The sequence below is a fragment of the Xiphophorus hellerii genome, chromosome 9 (assembly GCF_003331165.1).
Source record: "Xiphophorus hellerii strain 12219 chromosome 9, Xiphophorus_hellerii-4.1, whole genome shotgun sequence".
In the NCBI taxonomy this organism is placed as follows: domain Eukaryota; kingdom Metazoa; phylum Chordata; class Actinopteri; order Cyprinodontiformes; family Poeciliidae; genus Xiphophorus; species Xiphophorus hellerii.
In genome coordinates, this window is record NC_045680.1 from 24,556,743 (window position 1) to 24,584,047 (window position 27,305).

General features: G+C 40.9%; 2 protein-coding genes and 1 long non-coding RNA gene across 3 annotated transcripts in view; 1 reads left to right on the forward strand and 2 right to left on the reverse strand.

Moving 5' to 3' along the window:
- nme7 (NME/NM23 family member 7) overlaps window positions 1-16,029 on the forward strand; it is a 26,144-nt gene extending 10,115 nt beyond the window's left edge. Inside the window, exons 8-12 of the mRNA XM_032572471.1 lie at window positions 2,133-2,197; window positions 3,984-4,052; window positions 4,248-4,349; window positions 12,745-12,852; window positions 15,669-16,029. Coding sequence (XP_032428362.1) covers window positions 2,133-2,197; window positions 3,984-4,052; window positions 4,248-4,349; window positions 12,745-12,852; window positions 15,669-15,701 — 377 coding nt within the window. The 3' untranslated portion in view covers window positions 15,702-16,029. The remainder of the gene's footprint in view (window positions 1-2,132; window positions 2,198-3,983; window positions 4,053-4,247; window positions 4,350-12,744; window positions 12,853-15,668) is intronic.
- Window positions 15,749-27,305, reverse strand: atp1b1a (ATPase Na+/K+ transporting subunit beta 1a). Its single transcript, XM_032572474.1, has 6 exons — window positions 27,041-27,305; window positions 21,551-21,679; window positions 20,068-20,223; window positions 19,733-19,917; window positions 17,395-17,478; window positions 15,749-17,286 (listed from the first exon to the last, which is right to left on the reverse strand). Exons 1-6 carry the CDS (start codon window positions 27,132-27,134, stop codon window positions 17,023-17,025), a joined length of 912 nt encoding a protein of 303 aa, XP_032428365.1. The 5' UTR covers window positions 27,135-27,305; the 3' UTR covers window positions 15,749-17,022.
- LOC116726017 (uncharacterized) lies at window positions 21,996-27,034 on the reverse strand. Its single transcript, XR_004340522.1, has 2 exons — window positions 23,877-27,034; window positions 21,996-23,776 (listed from the first exon to the last, which is right to left on the reverse strand). It is a non-coding gene; the product is annotated as an uncharacterized LOC116726017 (long non-coding RNA).

The window sequence follows — 27,305 nt, forward strand, 5'->3', positions numbered from 1 at the left end:
TATCCATGAAGGAAGTTGTGACTGAAAACGCACCCAGACATGACCGGAATAGAGAAGCTTCTGTTGCCAGGCACCCGGAATGGGATCTCCTAGCAACAGCAGCAGCTGCTTCGGGGAGCCGCGCTGATCCTGGGCTGGCTGCTGCCTGGGGAGGGCAAAAAGGAGGGTGGTTTATTACCTAACGCACATATCTCGGCTGTGACGGAGCCAGGCGGAAATTTATCGATGCTCGCTGCAGCACCTGGTCCAAAATGAAAGTCACGTCTGCACGCCGCAGCTTTCAGAGTTAATGCGAACTGTCTTGTCGGATGAGTACGCCGGCTACTTTTTATCAGGATGTCAGACTGAGATTATGAGAGCGGCGCCTTCATTCAAATAAGAGTCTGAGACAGTCTGACCTTCAATGTTACCGATGTGCCTTCACCGCTGCAGCATTTTTACACTGATGTACAGCCACGGTGACTCGACGCACACAGCTCAGAGTCTCTCTGTCGGAAAGGTTGACTGGACAGAAATGATGGTTTGGTCTGTGTGTACGTTGGGAAGCCCTCATCTAAAGGAGAAACTGAGGTCACTGCGTTGCCTGCCAGAGGTTTACGTACACCCATCATCTGACGTTATTGATTTCTATAGTCCACACATGTTTAAAATATAAATACCCTTCCCACTCATATTTTTGTGTGCAAAATGGACAGCCTGACAATGCTGTGGCTGGATATTTCACCTGCCTTTTCTATCAGTAATAATCGAGTTCATCAAAATTGGGTGGTTTTATGCAGAGCATATGACTCTTAAGCATACATTTTCAGCATGTTTGAGGTCGGAGGAAGTCCAGAAGCTTAGTCGGCTTGTTCTGTTTCAAAACCGGGTCGATGTGTGTTTGGGATCATTAGAACTAAGCCCGTCACAATAAGCGATTAATCAAATCATCACACAATAAATTAAACTGATGATCATTTTCATTTGGATAACATTCGTTAAAGTGACGGTCTGCTTTAGTATTGTTGAAAAGCCAGGATTTTGAAAACGTACAAAGTAGTTAGTTTTGCGCTACCTGCTGCTTTTGCCTGTGTTCCCTGTGTAAGTTCATAGATAATTTTTAAAAATTCAATTTTGATTGCCAAGACTTCATAATCCATTTTAATTATTGTGGTTTTGGTTGTTTGGATTATTTTTGGACTGTTAAATTGTTTGAGTTCCAGTGTTCTTTAGAAATTAAAGTTCTTTTATTTTTTTGTGGGTATATATGCCCTTATTATTACTGGGTAGAGTACTCAAAAATTGCAATCGAGTAATAGTTATAATGCACTTATGTTGTTAATAGTTATAATGCACTTAATAGTTCTAATGCACTTATGTTGTTAAGTTGGATAGGAACGAGGCAAGAGCTCGTTCTAAGCTTCTGGCTTGTTTATCATTGTCATAGCAACTCCATAGCTACTGTCATGACATTTAGTTTTGGTACCTACCAAGATGGCTGTCAGCTACGAATTTCCCAGAAGGGTGACCTCAGGTGAGAACTATGTAATAGTTGAAAATGGGCTCAAAATGACAATATTATCATTTATCGCAATCATTTCTTAGACAATTTATCGTCCAGCAAAATTGGTTATTGTGACAGGCCTAGTTAAATCTAATGTCTGAGTTTCAACTCTATTGATTCAAGATCTTCTTCATTGTATTGCCTACTTTTGTGCAATGCGTCAGCACCATTGTTAGCTGAACAACTCCTCAGCATGATGCAGCCACCACCATGCTTGATAGTTGATACAGTGGTCTCCGATCTGAACACTTAGACTCCTTCAAACATGCCTCTCACCATTGTGGTCGAGTAACTGAATCTTTGTTTTATTCCATTTTAAGTAGCAGCAAATGTTAGTTCTGATCAAATATTTCTGATTTAGCCCTTCAGTCAAGTTGAGTGTTGTCTTCCCACCCTGGAAAGAAAAAAGTTCAATTAAGTAAAGTTCTGATCATTATTAATAGTTCCAGTTTACAAATTTCTGTGCAGATTTTTCTCCATATTGGTCTCTTTTAAGATGTATCATCAGGATGACATTCAGGTCATTTGAACTCAAACGAACATGTATAAATCGGTGTAAGCTTGTTGAATGTCTGTGGTGTGTTCACAGGTCTGACTGGGAAGATCCTGAACACCATACATGAAGCTCGTTTTAAAATCTCTGCTCTTCAAATGGTAACCATTCGACACACATTATTCGCACCCTCTGATTTAATGTCCCTTGATTTAAAATTATTTTTCATTAAGCAAAAAAAAGTGAGACAAACCTTTGTCAAAAGATAATAAAAACGATGTAAAAAGGAGCAACAATTTTGGTATGCAAAAAAAAAAAAAAAAGGTATGTGAAGAATTATTTACACGTTTCTCAATAATCAATAGAAAACTCTTTACTGGCAATACGGCAGTCAAACTGTTCCTACAATTGTTGAGCCTCTTTATGTTTCCCCTGGTGTTTGGACGATTTATCTGTGGTGATGACGTTGTAATGTGAGAAGAAACGTGTTGACAAAATGAAAAGATTAACCCTCCTGTTATGTTCCGGGTCAAATTGACCCGTTTTAAAATTTACAAATTAAAAAAAAAAAATAGAAGCATTTTTTTTTGCATGAAACGTTTTCTATTTGTCTTAATAGGTGCACTCTAGACATAAGTTGAAAATTTATTCATGTTACACATTTGTACCAAACCCTAGGTCTACTTTTTACATCGATACTGTTCGGGTCAATTTGACCCGGCAGTCAGGTTAAAGTGCAAAAAAAGATTTTAAAATGTCCAATTCTATATGTTTCCTTGCAGTTATGAACCATATTTCACCACACACACACTCACACCCGCACACACGCAACCACACACACACAAGCCCACTTTCTCACTATTCTCTTTACTTCACTAGGAAACTGCGAGAAAGCAGGTGTTCACACAACCTTTGACGGGAATCTTTTCTGTTCCTGTGGACAAACTCCACCCACACTGAGTGACACTCAGCAGAAGTGGATGAAAACATAAATACTCTCTGCATGACTCATTTATCTTGATTTTAATCAGCGGGTCAATTTGACCCAGAACAGTATGTGTGTCTCAAGTTCAATTATAAAGATCACCCTTTGGTAAAAAAAAAAAAGTATAATATAAAATAATTTACCAAAGGTCAACTTCAAGGAAATTATTGTTTTTTTGTGTCTAGGTTTTTTTCAGTGGACATTAAAAATCTAAATTCCATTTTTTATGTCCAAATGAGTAAATGAGCAGGTTGTTGTCATTGATCCTTAATTTCTGAGAAATAATAAAACATCATTGCACAAATATTGATTGAAATGGTTAGTATTGGAGTTAATAATCAGATACAAAAATGTTTTGGAGGAATTTTTTGGTTTCTGACACTATTGCATGATTAAACACTCCCTGGGTCAAATTGACCCACGAACATTTTTGCTGTACCCTAGAAACGAACATAACAGGAGGGTTAATTTATACTTACATCTGCACAGAGTGTCAATAATGTTGCACATAACTGTAAATAAAGGAGAAATCTGGCTGAAAACCTGCAGAAGGTTGCGAAACAAAATGAGCAAGAAAACAAACCTAAACATACACCAGAGCTTATGGACACATTTGTTGTATCAAAGCATGTTCATGTCTTTAGGATGGCCCAGTCAAAGTCCAGACCTAATTTCAGACGAAAATTGTAAATAACAGCTAGCCGTTTTACATCCATGCTTTCATACCCTAATATTTGTGATGATATATTAAGTATGTTTTTGAGCTTGTTTCAAAGCTGCTGACACTCTTTAGAAGGAAGAGTTTCCATCTGATTAATACACGTTCTGTGTTTTCTTAATTCTGTGTACATCTGTTCAGTCTTCATAATCTAGTTGACACTTCGCCTGTTTTTTTGTTGTTGTTGTTTTGCTTTTTTTTTTACTCTATTTTTTTTAACCTCCTCGTTTTTATATATTTACAGTTTAACATGGACCTGGCGAACGCAGAAGAATTCTACGAGATCTACAAAGGCGTCGTCACGGAGTATCCTGTAAGTGTAAACATGACAGTGTTGTGCCGTCACGGCCATCATGCTCATTGCTACATTTAGTTACACAAAAACAAAGGCTCAGCGTGAGAAGATCTAGGGGGTTGATTAAAAAAAAAAGTGTCACAGGAGCTGAGCTGTAGCCATTATCTGTGTGTTTCTTGAGTCTGTTGTTACATTTTTGAATGGATTTTTCAGGGTATGGTGTCCGAGCTGTGCTCTGGATCCTGCATTGTGTTAGAGATCCAAGGCGCAGATATACCAAAGTCTTTCAGAGAATTATGCGGACCTTCCGACCCTGTGAGTACCTCTACTGTTCTTATTGTGTCTTACACCAGCACCAGCAGCAGCAGCAGCAGCAGCCGACTTAATATGAAGAACAACAAGAGGGAGTTTGGAAATGTATTTTTAGATACATTTTTGAATCACTATGAATTTATCAGGCTCATGTTTGGTGAAGTTTTATACATTTGTTGTTCAGAAATGCAATTCTTACAGGAACCCAAACAGTCTTTTTAATCAAACTTCTATTGTATTTTCTAGCAGTACACGTACACTGCAGATGTTTGCTCTTTATGCAGACTTAAAGCTACAGTTAGATGAGCTAGCTTTGATCTTTGTCACTTTTTAATTGAAAACCCTAGATATGATGTTCAGTTTCAAATCAAGGTGGCTTAACTTGTTTTGATTTTATGGCTTTCTTCTAAACCACAAAAGGAATTAGACCAGAGGATACTTACTTATACTTATCTACCAACCCTGAATAGGAGTATCTAGTTTATATACTTTGGATCAACATTATTAGCTTTTTTTTCTTTTGCTCTTTCCTTTGGTTTGTTATTTTGTTTGTATTTCCTTTTAATTCCTGTAAAGCACTTTGCATTGCCTTGTTGCTGAAAATGTGCTGCATAAATAAAATTCCCTTTATCTTTACGCCATATATGCGAAACAGTTTATAGCTCAAGCTAACTCACACAATCCTGAAACCAACCGGTGAAGAGTGTGTGGGCGTGTTTGCCGTCGATTAGAGCAAGGACAACACTTGATGTGAAATCAGATGAAGAGGCTGTGCTTGGTCAGCATGAGTGCTACACAACATACCTGCAGACTTTCTCCTCCAAATGCAGCTGCGACCGATGAGTCAGCTCTGTATCATATGTTAATAATTTCAAAGGGGTCAGCTTGTTTTTCTCTCCGACGCAGATCTTTTCAGTTTTTTCTTTTCTGTTTCACCATCCATCGGTCCTCCCTCGAAACACTCAGAGTTGTTCTTTCCATCGAAGCCACAAAAGAGGAACAAACTTCTGATAATTAGCTAAAGGAATTTATCATCACATGTCTATTAGGCTTCTCTTTTTTTATTGGTTCGCTAAGTAACTACAGTCACATTTTCCTTTGGAACGTTGATACAGAAATTGCAACATCCCTCTGACCGTTAAAAAAAAAAGAACGTGTTTTCAAGCCTTTAAATATTCAAAAAGCAGCAGCAGTAAAAAAAACAATTCCAGTTTAAACAAGAGATGTAAATTAAGGTTTTCCAAGTAACACTGTACTTTCAAGTCACTTCAAAACCAGCCAAAGCTTAAAGTAAAGTTTTCCCAACTGAAGTAAGATAAATGATCAGGAAGAGCCCTTGAAGTCACATTTCAAGGTGTACATTACATTTTGTACAGTTCTTACAAACTCCAACCCAAGAATTCCAACATGGCTGCATTGTGTTTAGTTTGTAGTAGCTGTGTTTTCTCAGATGCACATACAGTACTGATAAGTTGGGCTTGATCTTATTTCTAGAACCAACTTCTGACTCCAGAACAGGTGAGGGCAATACCAGAACCTCTATGATGACATTTAAGGAATTTATTGTGATAGCAATAAAGTGACGACAAAAACCATTTTAAAATTGGTCAGGCTTTCTTGTCAGAGCCTCGCAAAAGAAAATTCTGCTTTAAAAATAACACCGTTATCATAGAAAGTGCTGCAACTGAGCTGCTAAAATTTACAAATTTGAACATATTTTAAGCACTAAAAGTCACAATTATTATCATTTTGTCTGCTGGAGTTGGGCAATATGGGATTATAATTTTCTCTTGAGATTTATTGCAGTAATAATGCAGCGATAAAATAAAATGGTATTTCAAACTTAGTCGCAGCTTTGGATCGTGTACAATGTACAGCCAACAACTCAGTAGGCTGCAGGATGCAGCTGGTTTGCTTAATATTTGCTTTATAAAGAGTTCAAAGAGTTCAGCCCACGTGCCATCAGTACCACTTGCACCAAAGTCAGAGAAAACCATGCAATAAAATAGAACAGGACGAAGGTGATGGTATATTTTTAATGACAGGGTTTTTAGACATTTTGACAGTAAGCATGCTAACTGATGCGGTTGGAGAAGTCTGTGTTTGTCCTTCTTGGTAAATGTGAGAGTTTAGCTTCTAAGGAGTCTGAAATCCTAAAAATATGTCACTCTGAAGGGAACATATGGCTTTTGGTGACAACAACTTTGTTAGTTTCGCTCATCCCGACAGTAATCTGAAACATGGACTCATCTGATCACACGTCGGTGTCCTGCATTGTTCTGTCCATCTGTGACACACTCAAAGAGCTCAGTGGCAAACTCTGTTAACAGCTGATATACTGCTTGATTTTTGTACAACCCAGCATCTGGTTACCCTTCTGGTTGTAGCACTCGACAGTGTTAAGAAACAGGTACTTCTGGGTCACATTACAAATGTGCACAAAACTCTGTCAATATTCTGCTGACGGCGAATAAACGTAATTTCACAATTGCGGTGTTTCCATTAAACAAGAAGCGCAATTAAAATGTGAATAACTTTCTTCATGCGATAAGTCATTTAAAAAGCAGTTCTCCAACTACGTCCTAAAAGAGATGGCGCCAATGAAGCCTAGGTTTGTCACCTTCCTATTTTCCGACATTAGTAGATCACGAGACTCGTGTGATGCAAAAAAATTTTGCCAAATGGCTGAAAAACCAACCCAATGCTAGCTCAAAAAAAATGTTACCAAAATTTTTTTGTTTTTTCAAAATTGCCGTGTTTCCATTAAGCAAATTACATTTTCGTAATTACAATTTGTGCAATTTTATGGTCAATGGAAACACTCTTATGTTTTCATAACACTTTGCAGTACGACAACAAGACTAGAATGTTGTATATTGCCAGGGTCTTAACCCCCCCCAAAATTCCCATGTTTTACTTATTATTAATTTTATCACAATATTTTGTGGCGCTATTGTGATAACGATAAAGATTACAATAAAACTACTTGTTACCTATTTTTTAGGTAACTATGTGGCTGTGACTGCATGGCAAAACATTTTACAACTCCATAAGCACAAATACTGTTCTTGAAAAACTTGCCCATTTTAAACGGGCTTCTTTAGGACGACACTTGACTTAAAAAAAATGCGATTCATATCAGTAAACTGCACACAGGAACCGCATGTAATCATTTTGTCAAACAGCGGAGAAAATGGCCAAAATAATTCCAATCATACTGTCAGTTTTACTTTTTCGTTTACCATCGATAAGTGAAATTTGTCATGACAGCGATAAATCAAAATTCTTACCAGGATAAGAAATTTGTCATGTTAAATAAGAAACGATACAACAAAAGCCCTGCATGCAGAATATATTTTTTAAAAATAGTAACGGTGAAGTTGGCTGAATAAAGGTAAAATTGACAATCAAGATTGCTGCACTCCCGTCTCCCTCTGAAGTTAACATAAAGCACATTTGAAAACATGCTCTTACTTCTTAAACTATTTCTTTGCTTTATTTTTGACCCTGCTGAAGAGGTCGCCTCTTTCATCTGCTGCCGTTCCGTTCCGCGCCTCTCGCCCCGCTCAGGACTCTTTGACGGTCAGCACTTCAGACTTCCCGCACCAAGAGGGAGGTCAAGCTGTTTCATCACCGTGTGACCTTGGCCCCCTCCCTCCCCCGCAGCAGCATTTCCTCAGCGCTAACCTAAACGTTAGCACTGCCTGTCTTCACCTGTTTTAGATTGTGCTGCCTGAAGTCGCGGTGTCTGGACGGCTCCCAAAGTATGGAACATTTTCTTGTTGACTGGAGCGCAAAGACATTCCAGACGTTATTACGGAATTAAGAGATAAGGCTGAACTTTCTCCGTAACTAACTCTGCGCGACTGGACGAGGAGGTCAAAGCGTCTTTTACCAGTAGGGGGGCTTAGTTATTTGTGCTGAGAATAAGCTATGGATTTGTTCCGGCTGACTAATCTATAAACAGCACGGGTCTGATGGGAATCACCGTGACTGTACAGCTGGCTGCTGAGGTCAAATCAATTGACTCTAATGTTTCCTTATTGGAGAGAACGTAAACAATCCCAGTGCAAAAGGAGTTGCACACACAGATTCACACCTAAGCCTTCCTGCTGCCTTGCTCTGCAGCCAGTCAGTCACGGGCTCTTGACGGGGCCCCTGATGTGAGAGCCAGGGTACACGGTTCTGCCCTGTTAACCGGTTCTGAAGTACATTCCACAGAGATTGATTTTCCTGAAAGTAAATGCTTCCAATTTAAATCAGTGACTGAGGAAGCCATGTCTGCTACAAGCAACAGTGGGCCGCTGTTACATATATTGGTTTCATAATGACGACAAAACGAAGGGCTTAAAAGGCTCTCTTTGTGTTGGAGGCTACATTTTTTTTCCCCTATTGATTTTCTTTCCCATAATAGGTAAGATGACACCAGCTGCTGCCGCTGTGATAAATTTAGAGTTGCTGTTAAATAATAAATACTCCGATACCCCTAAATAAAACTCCATGCTGCAGAGGGAGTCCACCTGTGGTAGAGTTTGGGTTTCCTAAATGAAAAAGCGGGCCGGACCAGAATCATTTGCTTGACAGTCGCGTCGGGCTCGGACTTCTGACGCGTTTTTAATAAGTCTGGAAAACATCCAGCACAGAGAGAACCAAACGAGAAAACACAATATGAAGTTGTGCTAATCTACTTATGATCGTCTAGGAAAATAAAGACGGTAAGCAGGCAGCGGGACCTAATCAGACTGTCACTAGCGCAGCGTAATGCTCGCGCACGCAGCAGATGTCAAATCGCACATGCCAGGTGATTTGCACCTGACTCACCCTGCTGTCACAACAAGCAACAGAATGGAGCAAAGCAAAGGCTACAAGCAGGAGACGTTACACTGCTGAAAGCAGAAAAGCAGCAAAATTGTAATTAAAATAATATGTCGGGTTTATTTTATGTGACATAATATTATTAAGAAAAAATGAAATTCATAAAATTACAAGAAAGAAAGTCATAATATCACTGAAATAATGTCGAAGTAATATGAGAATAAAATCATATTACTTAATGTTGAGTAATATCAAGTAGCACTACTTAATATTACTTAAGTAATGTTATTAGGTAATTTTACTTAAATATTCCAATAAATTGATATTTATTCTAATAGATATTCGAATATTTATTAGAATAAAGTAGTAATACAACTTTATTCTGACATTGTTTAGATTTTATTCTCGTAATTATCATTATTATTATTTTTTTTTTCTTCATTTTTGTAGCTTGATCATAACTTAGGGCTCAGTAAATAAAAGTAATCAGTTGAGTCGGGATCTAAACTCGAGCCTAATGTTGTACATAAATATGGTGATTCAAACCGAGGCTTCATAGGCGTATAAAGACATATTCTCAACACTTACTCACCTTGTGAGTCGCCTGAGTGAAATCGGTAAGCACTGTGTGTGTGTGTGGGGGGGGGGGGTGTGTGTGTGTGTGTAAACGCCATGGACATCCTTTCCCTGACCTCTACAGGGTGGGAAGGACATCAGACATTTCTGGGCAGCCATGTGACTTCTAAGTCCTTACTGTCCACACGTGGTCGCAGTTACAGGAACCCCGGTCCGTTATGCCGAAAGCGCGCCTCGTCGTCGGCCAATGCGGTTGCAGGGAGCGGCGCCTCGTCCTCGTACTGCTAAGCAGATTTGTCCTCCCGTCCCTTTGAAGCGCGGCTTGGACAGGCCTCCAGGAGGCCTGTCCTGCAGCAGGCAGCCCGGCACTAATCAATAGAGGGCCAACAGCTGATGTCCTTCTTTGTTTTCACCTTACTTCTTAATGCAATGTCCTCATCATAATACTGATTTTCAAATGAACTGTTAACAGCAGAATATGATCTTGAAAGACAGCAGTTAAGAGTTATGTTAATCTTTGTTTTTGCTGGTTTTATGAGATCCGGCTGATATTTGATATGGAAAGTTTAAAACACTGCTCTCCCTGTTAGCAAGTGTACACAATACACATGTTGGCTTTCAAACTGAAAAAAATTACATTTTCTATTAAAGAGGCAATATTATGTGATTTCCAGGCACGTAGTGCCATTTTGTATCATAATCAAGTAACTCCAGTTATTATAAAAATGTTTTCTATATCAAATATGACTTAAAAGAAATTTGACTTTGTAATTTAAAGCCTTGAAATTGGGCCTCTGTCTCCTTTAAAACTCCTGGTCGTTTCTGAAACTCCGCCCTCAGGAAGTCATCACAACATGGCTCTTCTATTATATCATGGCAAAACTCCAGGTATGTTTTTGATGAGGGAATAACATTATAACATGATATGAAGCTAAAAAAAAAAGTTGATTTTACATAATTCTGCCCCTTCAGCATGATGAGATGAGATGGACTTGAACCCCTTCTTAAAGCCCTACGCTCTGTTGTTGAATAGGCTGGGATTTATTTTAGTTGTGTGTCAAACTCGAGGCCCAGGGCCAAATTCGGTCTGCCATAACATTTTATGTGGCCCTCTAGACTCTATTGAGCAACAATCTGCAACCACAGACTTCTCCTTCTCATTGTATTCGACCATGCGCTGTTTTTTTTTTTTACATAGTTTTTCCACAAATAGCATCATTTTACTAATCCCTCGTGTTTCTATAAACACGCTATTGTCTTAGTGCAGTTTAAAACAGAAATAAAATCATCGTTCTTTTGAAATCACTGCAGGTATTCATCAAAACTGAGAAGTTGTCTGTTTTTCTAAAGATAATGCCATCTTTGCAGCTCTAAACACAAGAAGTACTCATCAAACGGAGAGAAACTATAGTTCTTGGGAATGACAGAAAACTGCTAGAAGTGTTGCTAGCAGGGTGGGGATGACCTCAAAAGACCTGCTTACAACAGGAGTAAATTGTATTAACAATAATCCATATTAATGTCCCTAAGAACATAGTGGTAAATTGTTCTAGTTTATTTTAGTTTTTGCTAAAAAAAAAAGAAAAAGAAAAAAAGTCTAGATTAGTGTCTTAAAGGAAAAGTAATGCCATCAAGTTAAAATCCATAAAAAGTCGGTATATGGTGCAGTACTGCTTCTGGCCTCTTGGAGTTTTTACTAGAGCCTTTTTATCGGAATATAATAAGCATTAGACAAATGCTGCTCTTTACTAAAATAACACAGTACTGTCATACCTTCTTAGGTAAACATGTTGCTGCACTTTGAAGGCACAAAATGCTGAGAAATACATGCTTGCTAGCTTGTGTTGCTAATAGCAGTTAGCCTGTCACCGAGCAGCTAACAGGTTTATAAACCTGAAGACGACGGCAACCTTCTGGTTCACTGGCTCAGTTTGAGCTGGAGGGAGATGGACGCTATGTTAGTTCATTAATTCGAGTTGAAAATGAAACACAAGAGAGACACTGGAACAATGAAGAAAGAAAAAAAAAAAAGCTAAAATAAAACCAAGTGGTCTCTCTGAAGTCCTTGAAGCTCCATCTTATCTTTGTTTTTCCTCTCAACCAGGTTGGATTTCAGAGTATTTTCTTTCCCAGGCAGAGTTATGGAGGGTGCAGGAAAATGTTTTCTAAGAGCCGAGCCAGTCCGACCCTAAACATGGAAAATTTCACATCCCCTCAGGCTTCTGGGACATTTCCAAACCGTCTTACTACTGGCTATCCAAGATTATTGTCAAAGATTATTAACAAAGGTTATTGTCCAAGATTTCCACAGACAGGGAGTCAACAGTGTTCTTAGTAAATGAATTATTCACACTCTGCCCCTCCCTCTTACGGCAGACGCTATGGGGAGGGTTGCATTTCCTGGAGACGCGCACGGCAACGGAGCCCAGCTTTGACCTTGGGAGTGTCTGACGTTGAAAGGAAACATTTAGACTCAAAAGAAGAAGAAGGGAGAGGAAACCACCTGTGCAGCTGTAGGGCAGATTTGTGATATACTGATATATGGGAAATTATTTTAAGTTTCCTAAAGAAATAATAAGAGTTAAATGGTTTGTAATGTTCATGTTTCATTCAGTCCAGTGCTGTCGCTCGTTCTGTGAGCTTTACATAAAACTAAAACCAAAATATCCCTTCTAAGTCACTCTCCCCCCCATGGAGTCCATGAAAGCTTTTCTGCGTGTCAGTGTTTGTTGGGGTTTTTAAAAAAAAAAATTTTTTTAACTTCTCCTCCAGGATCACATGATCAGCTGCTGAGTAATCACAGTTTTATTAGCGCAGCAAGAGGACAGGATGTTCAGTTTCCAACCTCAGCTGTATCATCCACGCAGGAGTTTGACGTCGGGACGCCGGCTCGTGTGTCACCAGATGCTGCTGCTGCTGCTGAAAGTCTCAGCTGAATGACAATGGGACGGTGTGTCCTTGTGTTCATCAGGAAAGATATAACAATCAGGCTGTTTTCATGCAACAGGAAATCGCACGGCACCTCCGTCCCAACACGCTGCGCGGCCTTTATGGGAAAGACAAAGTGAGGAACGCGGTGCACTGCACAGACCTCCCAGAGGACGGTGTTCTGGAGGTGGGTCTCACACACACACACACACACACACACACACACAAATTATTCATAACCCTTAAGCTTTATTGGTTTCCCTACATTTTCCCGTGTTACAATAAAACAACGTAATAGTGAAATAAAAGGGAAAACAATGCATCGTTTTCTGATTCCTTATTTTTTTTCACAAATGCAAATCTGCTGCTGTGTGATACCCCAAAATAAAATCCATTCCAACCACCTGCCTTCAGAAGTCACCTAATTTACAACAAGTCACAAATGAAAAGGTTGCAAAACACTAAACACACATCCAGAGGAACACAGTGTGTTTTAGACTAGAGGTGCCCCAGTTTTCTTCAGCTGATCTCATCTCCCCCCACAAAGGTCTCAAAATCATCCACTGTCCCCTTTTGCTCTCCCATGAGAGCCTTGACCACTAATATGAGTCACAACAACATTCAGTTTCTGTTTGGGATCAATAAAGTATCTTTGACTTGAATTTGAATCTGCACATGCTCTGTTGACAACAGTCACACGCTGTTGCCAACTTAGCAACTTTGTCACTGTTAAGCCTGCTGCAATAAGCAACAAATCCATGAATCACATGCTAAATTAAAACAAGCTCAATCGTTTCCATTCAGCATTTTCTTCTTTTCTCTCTTTCCGCTAAAAACTGGAGGATAAAAGTCTTCAGGCTGAGACTTTGGTCTCAACCAGCCCTTTTTTCTTTTCTTTTTTTTTTGAAGGACAATTCTGTTTAGAGACGCTTCATAATTCATTTAATTTCTTGTTTCTGTTGTTTTGTTTATTTATTTTGGACATTTCAAATGTCTTCCAGTTCTAGTGTGGCGTGTTCATTAGAATTTCAAGTGTATCGAAAGAATGTGTTCTTGCGTTACGAGGCCATTGCCAGCATTTTACCTGGTCTCAAAACAACAATATTATCGTTTATCGCGATAACTTCTGGAACATTTTATCGTCCAGCAAAATTAGTTATCGTAACAGGCCCAGTTGCTTTATTTAGCTACTTTTCAGGCAATTTAAAAAAAAAAAAAAAAGAATCAGAATCAGCCGGTCAGGCTTTTTAAAGATCGGTGATCAGCTGGAAAACTGCAGTCAGCGCTCCCCTGGTTTACAGCAAAGCATCATGTTTCGCATGAGAGTATTGATTAATTGTGAAACGCAAAAGCACTCCACACTTTTCAGATTCCATTTCGTAAAAGAAATGGAATCTGAATAAATGGTATACTTTTTCTTCTTGTTCACAATTACGAACTGCCAACAACGTACATTGAATTGTGTGGCCATAGCATGACTAACAGAAGAAGAAGAGGAAAAAAATGGAGGGGTGCGTGTGTGTGCTGTTGCTAGACTCCTTATGCCACTCCCACACGTTTCCATCAGCGCGACTGTTCTCACCCCCACCAATGAGTCTCGTCATTGTCTTAGGGCCCCGTGCATAAGCAGCCACCTTGCATTCGTCCAAGAACAAAGCGCCCTCAACTCTGTGAAGCCGCGTCTTTAGACAAGTCCCATGACTCCGCTCTGTGGGCCGGGGCAACCTCAGATCACGCTGGTTTTGAGGAGAACAAGAGTGGCAGAGGAATTTGAAACAAAACCATTGTTTTCGCAGGCAGTGGGTCTGACCAATCGGACGTCATTGTTCGGGAGAACTCCTGATCTGTAACCCAGGACAAACGCTTCCTTGTTAAACATTAGCCTGTGGCCGACTGGGCTGCCATTTTCCCAAGACTGGAAACAGAGTGACCGCGAAAGGGCCCGTGCAGAGGAGAGGGGCTGAGTGTTACTGCGTGTGATGTCAGACACCTGGGTTCGACATAAATTAGATAAATAATAAATTAATTCAGATAATACTGTGATACATTTCCTTTAAAGCTGCACTGCAAAAGCAAAAAGTCTTACCAAGTACTTTTGGTCTAGTTCCCAGCACAAATATCTTGGTATACTGGCTGATAGTAAGACAAGACTAACTTACAAGTAACTTTTCAGCAAGATATAAGACCTTGTTTTAAGTAAATATTGATTAATATTCATATTTATGGAAAACTACCAGTTCTATTGGCAGATACTTTCACTTATAACAGACATTTTTCCCATAAGTGAAATAATCCACCAGTTATTAACTAATGATTAACTCAAAGCAAGTTCCTATTTCTTGCTATAAAGTTATCTGTAAGTTGGTTTTGTCTTATTTCAAATGTACTAAGATGTTTACACTAGAAACATTTAGCAGCGTGCTAACTGGTATATCTCATAAAATCAACCAAACTCTCCGTTAGGTTTGTTGTTTTTTCTGCCATTTTGGTTTGAAACATTATGTAATGAGGACAAAATCTAAGAAAAAGAAGAAAAATCGTGCCTTTAATGACATCACATGAGGCGTAAGGAAACTTATCCGAGTGCTTTTAAGTTCCTCTATTTATGTTTTTCCCTTTTCCCTCTTCTTTCACTTCAATTTTTTGATTCTCCAATTCAAAGCTACGTACTTACTAGCTTGTGTGGGAATGCTGCAGGAAAATGTATAAATAATAATAAAAAAACATAGACGCACACTGATTCCATGTTTTTTTTTTTTAATTATTGATACATTTCTTTGAGCATCAGGGTTGGCGGGAATGAAACTCGGCAGATTTTCAGAATCTGTGTAGAAATCAGTTAAAAGTCCTTTGTGTCGTAATCAGCTGTACTTCTTGGGCCTCTTGTGATGTCATCAGCGCAAAGCAGAACAAGCTGTTTTCTTCTGTGCTTTTTTAAGAACTCCGTTTTATTTCTTTACATTTGTTGGTGAAAATAAGAGTAACGTGGAATATCTTCTCCAGGTGCAATATTTCTTCAGGATTTTGGACGGATGAGAGCAAAGGAGGAAACGCGCTTCAGTCACCACACACAAGGACTTCACTGTTGTCTCAATTTTCCGTTTATTGTTTCAGCTTTATGCAGATTAAATAAAGTGACAAGATCAGACTCCTGATGTGTGTTTTTGATCTCAAACATTGAATTAAGTATTGTTTTTTTTTTTCACACCCACTACAACATCTTTATTACACATGATACTGCATTTGCCTCTGATTTTCTCAAACTTTTTAGACCAGCAACTTTGGTATTGGATTCATAAACATCACACGTTGAAAAAAGGAAAGAAAAAAAAAAAAAAGAAAAGAAAAAAAATTTACAACTGCATAAATATAAAATTCTTCCATTATGAAAATGGCTAAAAACATTCAATAGTAAGTTACATCACGGAACGTGACGTCTCCAGCAAAGCAGATTTCAAAAGCACTGAGTTGCCACGGTTTCCATGGAGGTGACAGTCTTCTTAGGCTGGACCCACAAAGCTTTTACACTATTAAGAATGAACTGATGTTAAGAGCATCAAACAGAACTGTCGTCTAAAAAAAAAAAAACTAAATGTGAAGCGGAGGAGGGAAAAAAAAAAGTGAGCAAACATATTCTACGGCGAACTTGAATAAGGAAATGCATAAAACCAAAAAAGATGGAGCGCAGTCATCTTTACTCAACACATGGGTCTTCAAGGTTCAGGGTACCATGCTAGTATTTCAGTTAGTCTGAGCACATTGACAAACACTCCACGCACTCACATAAACTACAGACGCCTGCACGGACACGAGCAAGCGAGCGAGCGCACACGCGCGCGCACACACCCATGCGCGCACACACACCTTGGACCACTAAAGCAGACATAAGACAGAGGAGATCACGACGGGGCTAGCCTACAAACTCTGGACACTTCAAAAATATATAGAGACCACGTGAGGATGAAACACCAATGGGGGGACAGAGACACAACTCGCTACACATCAGTAGTGAAACTGCAGTTTTACAGTAATCGATGAACATCCCATGGCTCGAGGATTATTTCTTTTTTTTCTCTATTTTTCTTTTTTACCCTCCCCCCCATTTACAGTAGAATAAATATTTGCTATTGCTACCTCTTTTTTTTTCCACTTTTTGAGTATTTTACATTCTAACTGGACAGAAAACACGAGAGAAGCTAGTGTAAAGCACACGGATTAAGTGTAGGTCCTGTAAATAATGAATGTTCAAAGACTAGTGGTGGTTGTTTTTTGTGTGTTTTTGTTTGTTTTTTTTTCAATCTGAACTCTTGAATATCTTTCTACGTTGTTTTTTTTTGTGCGCTCATCGTGCCTGGGGTCACGAGTTCACGGTGAACTTAACGTCAAAGCGTCCCTGATAGCGGTCCTTCTCGTTGTAGTCGATGTTATCGCCGTAAACTTTGCACTCGATGCGGAGCTCCTCCTTCAAGGTGAGGTTGGTGAACTGGATGGCCACCAGAGGCTGCAGGTAATTGGGATGCAGCCGCTTGCCGTAGTAGGGGTAATACTGGAGGGGGAAACCGGCGAGCCCCCCGAGCCCGAAGTACTTGATCTCTCCAATCTTGCTTTCGTCTTCTTCCCTCTGTGGAAGGGAATCACTGAGTTAGTACTAACCAACAAGCAGGGAAGCCCTTGGTTCTGCAAACCAATGGTCATTCTTGAACGGCAGTAATGAAATACACAAACCTACCCTGTTCTTGCAGTGAATGGGGATGTAGTTTTCAAAGGTTTTGCCTTTCAGGCCATCCGGAAGGGTGCTGTTGTTGGTAGGAGGCTGAAGACAGAGAGCAGAATTCCACACTGACGGTTTTTGTCGTAAAAGTAAAAATTCAGCCTAGGGCTGGACAACATCAGGAACAGATGAGCATTTTGTATCAGTCAATATCAATAATTATTGATTAGTCTTTAGTTTTAAATATGTGAAATACTCCCTGATGATGTGACCTTTTCTGTTTTAACTACAGAGTTCACTTTTTTTTTAAATATATATTTTAGGCAGTTATGAGGCACGGTAGTGAAATCTTAAACTGCTGCTCAACAGGTTGTTGCTAGGTAACAAGAGAGTTAGCTGATACCCCCAACCTTGCTTAGGGTTAGCTACGAGAGGTTGAACAGCTAAAGCCTTTCCTCTGCCTACATCCCCCAGAATGCTGTGCGGTTCTGGCTCGGAGTTCAGTGATATTATTGACCTTTCTGTCAGACTTATTATCTATTGATATTGAGCATGTGTCTACTGTGATAAGTATTGTTATTGGCTTATTTGTTCAGCCTATTAAAAACTAGTTGATGCACAATAATTGAACTCATCCTACAGAAGTGTTCAATGCTATCAGCAGTCGCATGATGCAATAGGAAACAGGAAGCATGCTCGCTACAGCGCTGTCCTGCAGCTTCAGTGCACTCATAGGAACGTCTGAGACGTAATGTGTGTGTGAAACCTGTAACTTTAATGTTTCATGTTGCCGGGTTTCCCCTTTAGGCGAAAGCATGTTTCTGTCAACCGCCTGAATCAAAATCATAACAGCGCTGCGTGGAAAACTCACCGACTTTCCCACAGCCGCGTCAAACAGTCGCCCAGGTGTTCTCACACATTATTACACCTTATTCAGCATTTGCTTCCCGTCAGTTTTGCATCTAAAATTTGAATCCTAGCGGCTACACTTATAAACGTAAATCAATCATGTGCATGATAATGCTCCAAAATGTTCTTTTGAGCAGGTCTACATACATTTATGCTCAGGAAACACACATGAAAGAAAGACTGGACAATGAATCGATAATAATATGCATCGCCATTGACACGTGATCAGTGTCAACAGGTAATACGTCTGAGAGAATTTTCAATCATTTCCCTGGACCGCACAGCATTCTGGGGGATACAGACAGAGGATAGCTGCTCAACCTCTCACAACCAGCCAGATGGTGGCATCACTCTCTGGTTACCTAGCAACAACCTGTTAAGTAAGCAGCAGTTGCAAGATTTTGAAATCAGTTTCTGTGCACTGCTGCCCAACTGGTTGAATAACCTTCAGTGCCTTCTAAGAAAAACAAATCTTGGTGTTTGGAAATATTTTAGGTTACAAAATCACTCCCGATGCAAAGATCAAACTCATCTGCAGATGTACACCAATCAAAGCCAGGAGGAGGGTCTTAGCGCTGTCAAACATCCTTGTGTACATGCCGCTCCTACTCTCCTTTCTCTCCGCTACGCTACTTCCCCACAATGGAGCCTTTGATGAATGCTAAGGCTAGTTAGCATAGCCACCAATAACTGCAGATAAACACTTTTGCCTGGAATGGTAAGTTGCTTGTCCACCGTTAGCACATTAAGCAGCGGGTACATGAGATTGATTAACAGCTCTAAGACCCTCCCCCTTTTGCTAATTGGTTGTTTCTGACCGACAGCAATTTTGCAAATGGCAACAGTAACACTAGGAGGAGGTGGAGGAGCTTGACTTTGTTTTCACAGATTATCTGTCTCGTATGTTCATGACATAGTAACAAGTTAAACTTTATATATATATATATATATACAGTATATATACTGTATATATATAAACTACATACTGCAGCTTTAAATAAACATAGAATCAGTCGATCACACCTAATTGAAAAATGGAAATTGAATATCCTGACTGGCTTTTTGTTTGAGATTTTGGTGTAAATGCCGCCATGACTCTGAGAATCTAGCGTCATTGTGTCAGTCTGCTGTGGCATTAGCAATGCACTGTGCTAAGATGAAGGACCTTTGAAGTGTTGTAAAAAGCTTCTCTTGCATTTTTCAGTTCCGAGACAGGATGACAGGACTCTGTGCGAACTGTTGTGGCCCTATCCACTAGAGGCAACCTCCCTAAGCAGAAAGCTTGTTTGAGGGGGGGATACAAACCAGCAGCGAATGTTAAAGAACATATGAAGCTGAGGGAGAAACTCACAGAGTAGCTGACTTTGAATACGTAACCTGCGGTTTGGTTTTAATCTTTTTAAGGGAAAAACAATTGAACCAGCAGCTCCATGCACGGGACACACACCTTTGGTCTGAAATTGACGATCCTGTTGAGCTTGACGATGAGGCACGGCTTTCCCTCACTGAAGCCGAAACTCTCGTCGGTTTCCCCGGAGCAGCTTCCAAGATGGCTTCTGTAGAAATAGCAACTTTTCCTCACTCCGTGATCGTCCTCGAGTTTGCCACGGTCTGTGTATGTCTTGGGGGACTCTGCAAATAGTGAATCAAAACACACACATATAAAAAAAAAACATATTAAATCCAGAATTTAACATGTTTGATGTGAGAAAAGGCCAAATCTCCATAGCTAATTGTCACACGCCAGTCAGTAATCAAATGTGACGATCCCTGGATACTTGCCACTGCAATCTTCATAATTCGAATCTTTGTCCTGCTCCTCTTTGCTGTATGGCTTGAGAAACGCCTTCATGCTAGCGGTGTACCTCTCGTACGAGGCCGGGACGCTCATCTGGAAAGAGATTTCAGATTTGTCGGAGCGGGGCGTGTGTGACAGACCTGAGGAACATCAAAAAGTTTGGGTAAGAAGAAGGAAATCAGTGAAAATTATAACCAATATGTTAAAAAAACAAAACACAAGAACAAAACAAAACCACTGCAGATTAATGATTTGTGGGAGGGCGGGGAGGGAAAACAAAGCCGTAGCAAGGTTCTGCTCTTTATCTTAGGACAATGCAGGGTCTTGGGGATTTTCCTCGGATGGTCTCTGGCAGCTCCTGGGACTGGTAATTTTCCACAGACCTCGCGCACAAAAGCTCCTAAGTGAAGGCGTGGCACCGGGGCAGAGTGAGATGGGCTCTAACAGCAATCAAAGACATAACTTTCATTAACCTTTCCTCTTTTTATTTTTTAAACCGCTGGGTGGATTTATGCGTCGCCATATACTTAAGCAAGAGGCCGGGCGAGAGAGAAGAGTGTCAGAATCTCACTTGTGAAAAGTTCACCAGTCCCCTGCCCCCACCCATCCACTCTCACGTGCGGCTCTCCCTCTCTCTCTCTTTCTCTTTCTCACTCTCTCTCACAATGGAAACTTTTAGCCCCAGAGTGGGAGGCGGGTTGAGCTCAAGAACAAAAAAAAAAAAAAAAGGAAGAAGAGTCTCTCTGCTTTCTTGTTCGTTCCTCTAGTGGAAGCTTGCTTCAGCTCACCGTCAGGCCAACACTTTCTGCCAGGCTTCTGCTGATCTCGTCGATTGTCGGTGGTTTGAGAGCGGCAGGAAAACGGAGCCGGCCATCTACAATGGCTGCTAAAAATACCGCAGAGGCTGAAGCATGTGCTTGCGCACACAAGTGCTGGCGCAACATGATGGGGTGGAGGAGGTGTGGGGGGGGGGTTGGGGAGGAGGCTTGGCACCTATGAAAACAACTTAGAAAAAAAGAAAAACGCTCTCTAAGCTTGCAGGAGATTCTCTAAATGCTTCTAATGCAACGGCAGCGTTCGAATTTTAAACACCGCCCCCCCCCCGGTCTCCTCACAGAGGTGGATACAAGCTCATTCAGGGATGAGAAATGGCATTATTTTCCTCTAAACAATGTTCAACAAGCTCTCCGTGTAAAAAGCAGGTTGCTGTGATTCGTAATCCCAAATCGTTTCAGTTCTCCCGCAGCCTGAGGGGGGAACCATTGACTGGCTGGGAGAGAGTGAAGGACAAAATGGCTGAGCCTGTTCGAGGTCAGAAATAGAGATAGAGTTGCTGCTTAGAAGCACACCTAGACCGTTTTTCTTTCTCCCGCGGCCGTCCGACCGCGCCGTCGTTTGGCGACCGGCGAATCGCTCAGGAGGAGGGAGGGTCGGGGGGAGGGGAGGGGAGGAAGTTCCCGGTTTTACCTGGGGGAGCCACTCTGTCCTGGTGGGTGGGCTTGAACTCGTGTATCGTCAGCAGCAGAGCCTGAATGGTCCCGATGAAGATCGCAGCCAAGCATCCGTAGAAAATCACGTAGAACAGGAAGATTTTAACTGGAAAGAGAAACAGGTGGAGAGAGGGCCGACGGTCAGAGAAGCACCAGTCACATCAGATGCTGAAAAAGCTTCGATTTTTTCTAATTGAAAACAACAATTTCCCCCAGTTACAGGTCTATACCTGCCTTATGTTTGGACTCTGATGCACTTTTTGGAGCTGAATTAAACCTAGATGCTGTGATGCAGAAATGTGTATAAGTTTCTTCATATTCTGTTGGAATCAGAGCTACTTACCTTTTGAGATATTTTTATTTGAGGTCTTATGGTCCTTAGGGAGGAATAAAAATCTGTAGTTTAACTGCACCGTGTTAGGAAAACATGCAATTCTGATTGAAATAAATCCTTTTTTTTTTTCTCGCCACCATTACTGAATCTATAACCTAGAGTAAAGGTTATTACAACTGGCCAATTCATATACTTTTGGCATGTAAAATAATGAAAACATGGCTTTAAAAAGTGCAATAGGCAAACATTGGCATCACACATTGCTATAGGCATCGGAAATTGTTTTTAAGCCTGTCACAATAAATCAATTAATCGCACGATAGATTCAAGTGAGCGCGATAAACAGTCGATAAAGAGACGCTCCCGTTTAATATCGTTGAAAAGCCGCCATTTTGAGAAACGCTGCAAATATATGACCCTCAGGACGAAGTAGTTGGTTTGCACTACCTGCCTCTTTGTCCGTTTTCCCTGTCTTGAGCTGAATGATTACTATCTTTTGAGAGCAATTTTAGCTATTGAGACTTCATAATCCCTTATAATTACTGTTGTGTTGCATGTTTTATTTGTTTATTAGGGGTTTTTAAACTGTTTTCCAGGTGCGTTGTAAAATGTTTTCTTTAGAAATCCAAGATTTCATCTTTGAGAGGGAGTACTTGCATTAGGAATCCATTGTGATTATTATCATACAAGTTGAGGATGGTCCAAAAATGACAATATTATGGCTTATCGCAATCATTTCTGGGGCAAAATTGTCATCCAGTAAAATCTGTTATTGTGACAGGGCCTAGTTGTTATGACAATGATAATTCCGATTTGATATATTGTGTAAGTGCAGTCAGCAACTACTTCATTAATCCGGACTGTAGCTCTTAAAACCCTTTGTTGTTTTATGGACATAGCGAAGCATTTAACAGCTGAAGCTCCTCAGACTTAGTTTTCAATTTTTTCTTTTAAATAAGCTCAACCTAGCATGAAGTTTGAGAAATAATACACGTTTAATTAGCTAAAACTCTCCTCATTCCAAAGTTGGCGGTGAAAGGAGTCTCTCCACACTTCCAGCCCGATTCAAACATTACTCCAATTACATAAAGGCTGCAGAGTCGTGCTTCCAGTGCGACGGGTTGAGTCACTGTCAGGCGCCACCGCTCGCTCTCATGTGGACACCCCCTTTCCACCCCCAACGTGTCGCTTCCAACAGGTTCCTGGATAAAACACGCTGTCCTCACCTCAATAAACAAAGAGCTCCTTTATTTATGTTCCTGTAGTGGACTGAATCTTATTAGTTTCCCTTGTTGGCAGAGTTTCATTAAGGTTCATTGAGGGGGGGTCGGGGTGGATATACATTACTGTTACAGTGTGCATCCACTGTTGGCTGCTTGGTAGGAGTCTTTTCGTTCAATCATCCCTGTAAAGGTTCAGTTTATCTTGCTTGGTAGCTAAAACTGTCAAGTCTCAACAGAACCCCTGATCAAACGTTGTTGTGTCTTTCAAGCAATGCTTAGAAAAGGTCAGCTTGTTGTGTTGCCTAAACTTGACCTTGTCAAGATGTGAGGAAAAAAAAAACCCAGCACGCTCTACACCCTTACACTCTTTCTGTACCAGAGTTCATGTTGTTTCCTCTTCCCCACTTGCGCCTTCTGAAACTCTTCCCCCCACTTCCAGGTTCTCGTCCACATCAACCGGTTTGGCGAGTCAACGGCCTCCACCTCTTGAACAATAATCTCTTCCAAACAGACAGCAGGGGAATGAGCAGGCTCACTGGGCCCTACCCCGCTCCAGCTCTCTGCTTGGCTCCGATATTCGTCCCGCACGTGTCTGAACGCAACAGGCCGGCATGTTTTTGAGCGATACGATCTCATCAGAAGCTCTCTAGAGTTGGGAACGGGTTAAAAAGAAAAGAAAAAAAGGAGGTAGGGGGTACAAAACGCCTCTAGAGAGAGTTGAACTTGTCGTTGGCGCGGTGACGCACCTGTCAGGAAGTAACTGTAGACATGCTGACATGCCACGCACGTGGAGAGCGACAGCTATTTCTCTCTCCAACACTGTGCCACTCGCTGCCTGTTGTGAAAAGGTGAAGGGAATTTGCAAAAACAAATGTTTTTCTCCTCATGTATTAGCTTTTCAGGCAAGCCAGCCAATCAGATCTCACCAGGTCAACTTTTGTTTACTTCCCAAAAAAAAAAACAAAAAAAAAAAAACACATAAATTTGGAGTCATCCAAACATGAATATGTTCGTATAAAATTTGTGAAGCCACCAATAGCACCCAGCCTAACTAATTGATACCGAGTTCCAGTGGTCTTAAGAGATCCGAGACGCAGATCATGTTTACTTTTAAGGGCTGAGGAGCATTAAAAATAAACATGATGTGCTGTAGGACTGTGATAGAGGCAATAGCTTAGAATCCAACAAGAAAATGAACACAGCAGAATCAATGTATCTACATTAAAGAAGCTGTAGATACATTGATGTATCAACATGAGATACATTAATGTATCTAATCTTATTCCAACGTAGTGGAAGTTGTTAGTTTAGATACACTTAATAAAAGGGGGAGAAAAAACTTGGGATTTTGCAGCACTGGAAGGTCATGAATGAGAGCCGATCAAGGAATTTGTCCGATTCCGACTGTTGCATTTCTTGTACCCATGAATTCAACGAATGAAGGAACTGGTTTTGAACAGTTGTCTGTTTATTAATTCTATTAATTAAATTTTGCCTCAGCAACATTATTAAATAAAACAGCTCTGGGTAAAGTCACCCTCTTCAACAAGTCGTACCCCGCTTTGGCGCAAATTCGGTCTCTGCCTTCTTCCATTTTATGCCTGTAAGCAACTCGTTTTGTTCCCAAGAACTTAAACCATTCTCTTTCTATCAGTAATTTCAAAACTTATAGTCATCATCCTAAAATGTTCTAACTTTATGTATATTTAAATTTCAGCATACGATACTTTACAAAGCTTTAATATTCCATGCAATTTGCATTTATTATGGTTCTGATTCAGTAATATAACTCTATATTAATATAACTCTAAGCAACCTGCTGCTGGTGAGTAATGTTTATTGGAATCACATAATCAAATTTCCGTTCAAGCTAAGTTAATTGTGGAAAATAGCGCTAAATCATCGATGGTCAAAGAGGGCACAAAACGTCCCAGAGGCGGATGCGAATCAATCTCCAGCTGTGAAATGAAACATCCGGTGTAAAATACTAATAATAGTAAAAAATAAATAAATAACTCCAAAAATGCTCTTATGGCTTTTGGTTTACGTGATTCCAGGTAAGCGAGTTTCAAAACAACGCCAAACACAAATCGGAAACTGTAATAGTCAGTTTTCTCAGAAGCGGAGTTGTGGGCAAGAAGGGAGCCTGGTTGACAGGCAGAGTTTGAATGGAGAGCCCCTCCCCCCACCGGCCTGCCGCGGCGTGCTGTCCTGCGCAGGGACCGTCCCCGCTGATCTCTCCCCGCGTTTGTTAAAGCTCAGAAAAGTGTTCAGGCTACTGAAACTACAGCCGATTTAGACAGACATGTCTATGTAGGGACGAAATAACGGGCCTCTTTCAGACTGTCGACCGACCGCTCCTCGCAGTTCACGTGCTGAAAAACACAAACAAACTCTTAGCCGGAAATAAGTGAGGGCAGTTCAAAAGGCGGGCCGTAGTTCCCTCTCCGGCTACTGAAGCTCGCCACAGATAAACCTGTTGCTTTCAGTGGACACTTTTAGCTAATGGGGCGTCACTTCCCCCCCCCCACACACACACAACAACAACAAACACAGGACGGACTCTCGCTAAGCCTAACTGCGGGCATGGTAACATTAGCTCTGTAGTGACACGAGCTGATTGAAATCTGCGCAGAAAAGTCGCTCCCAAGAGTTCGCCATTGGCGGTGCGTCTACAACTGCTCGGATTCTTCCTCCCCACCGCCTCAAAGAATGAGGCTTGTGTACCTCCAGCTTTCATTAAGCTCTTAAATTAAACTTGCGGAAAGCGTGCCGACCCGTGTCTCACGTCTTTGAAAAGGGGGGGGGGAATGAATAAATAAATAAATAAATAAATAAATAAATAAATAAATAGCTGGGAGAGACAGGCAGGCAGACAGAGGGGCGGCCCAGGAGACATGTGAGTCGTGATCGGCTCTCTAGCACAGCACCGTGTTCCCAAACGGTGAGACTCGCCGCCGGAGCCGAATAATAATTGAAAAAAAGAAGAAGAAAAAAAGCGGATCATTTCTAATTGGTAAAACGGTTTAGCAACAGTAATTAGGACTGTGTAACGACTGTTGGCTATCCTATCAAATCATCCCCCAGATCTGCCCGCATTAGTCGAGCTTCCACATCCGTCTTAAAGTATTGAAAACGGCGCTAAAACGATTATCAAGAGTTGGATTCAATAATCCGGGGTATGAGAGACAGACGGGGCCTAGCAAAATTAGCCATCCGCTTTAGAACTGTAGAAATATCCCGTTTCCGCTTACTTCTCCTTGGTGGGAAAAAACAAACAAACATTAAAACCGTGGAGGAAATCACAAACATTTAAGCCAAACTCGTTTAGTGGACGGTCCTGGCCCACAACAATCTGTCCTTCAAGATGACCTTTTTCTAAAGGGCAATAATTGACTGGCACGACATGGGCTACGCCTACGGTGATCATTGTCTATTACGATGTATTATCAGTGAACCCTATCTGAATCCAGATAAATAATTAAGCCGTCATCGCGGAGATGTCATTCAGTTGAAGCGAAAGTTGATTGGTTTATCGAGCTTATTAATCAGCTTATGTTTTTCATTACTCTTGATCCGGGACAAACTCTTCGAAGGAAACCGGTTTCGTGTTTGGTGGCTGGAGTTGCAGATGAGCTCGTCACGGATTTAGCAGAGAAACTTCTCCCCACAGTCTGCACTGAAACCGAAGTCACGACTCGGCGTGTCAGAGCCACCGTGCTCTAACAGGTGCTGGCTGTCTGCAGAGTCAGGAAATGAGGAGGAGAAGAAAAAATGGTTTCCATTCTCCCTTGAAATAACGTCAGGGCTGCCATCCTTCGCCACAGACGTCTGACGAGAACTGGTTCAGTTCAATGAAGGGAGGAGGAAAAAAAAGAAAAAAAAAAAAAAAAGAAAATGGAGTACTTACGCCAACTGCCCCCTGTTCGTCCTAGAAACTCTCTCTTCTCTGAATTCCATAGAAATTTCCTCCATCCGCCGTCGCTCTCCTTTTTCCCAGCCATGTTACCTCCACAGAAATATCCCCCCGGTTTACGTTCTGGAAAGGTTTCGCCGGAGTTTTTTAAAAAAAGCTGCGACTGTTAACTGTCCTTCACAGGAAACACGAAAGGACAGTTTCGTACCCGACTCCTCCAATTGTACCACTCGCAATTTATTTCGCGGGGAGCAGCTCC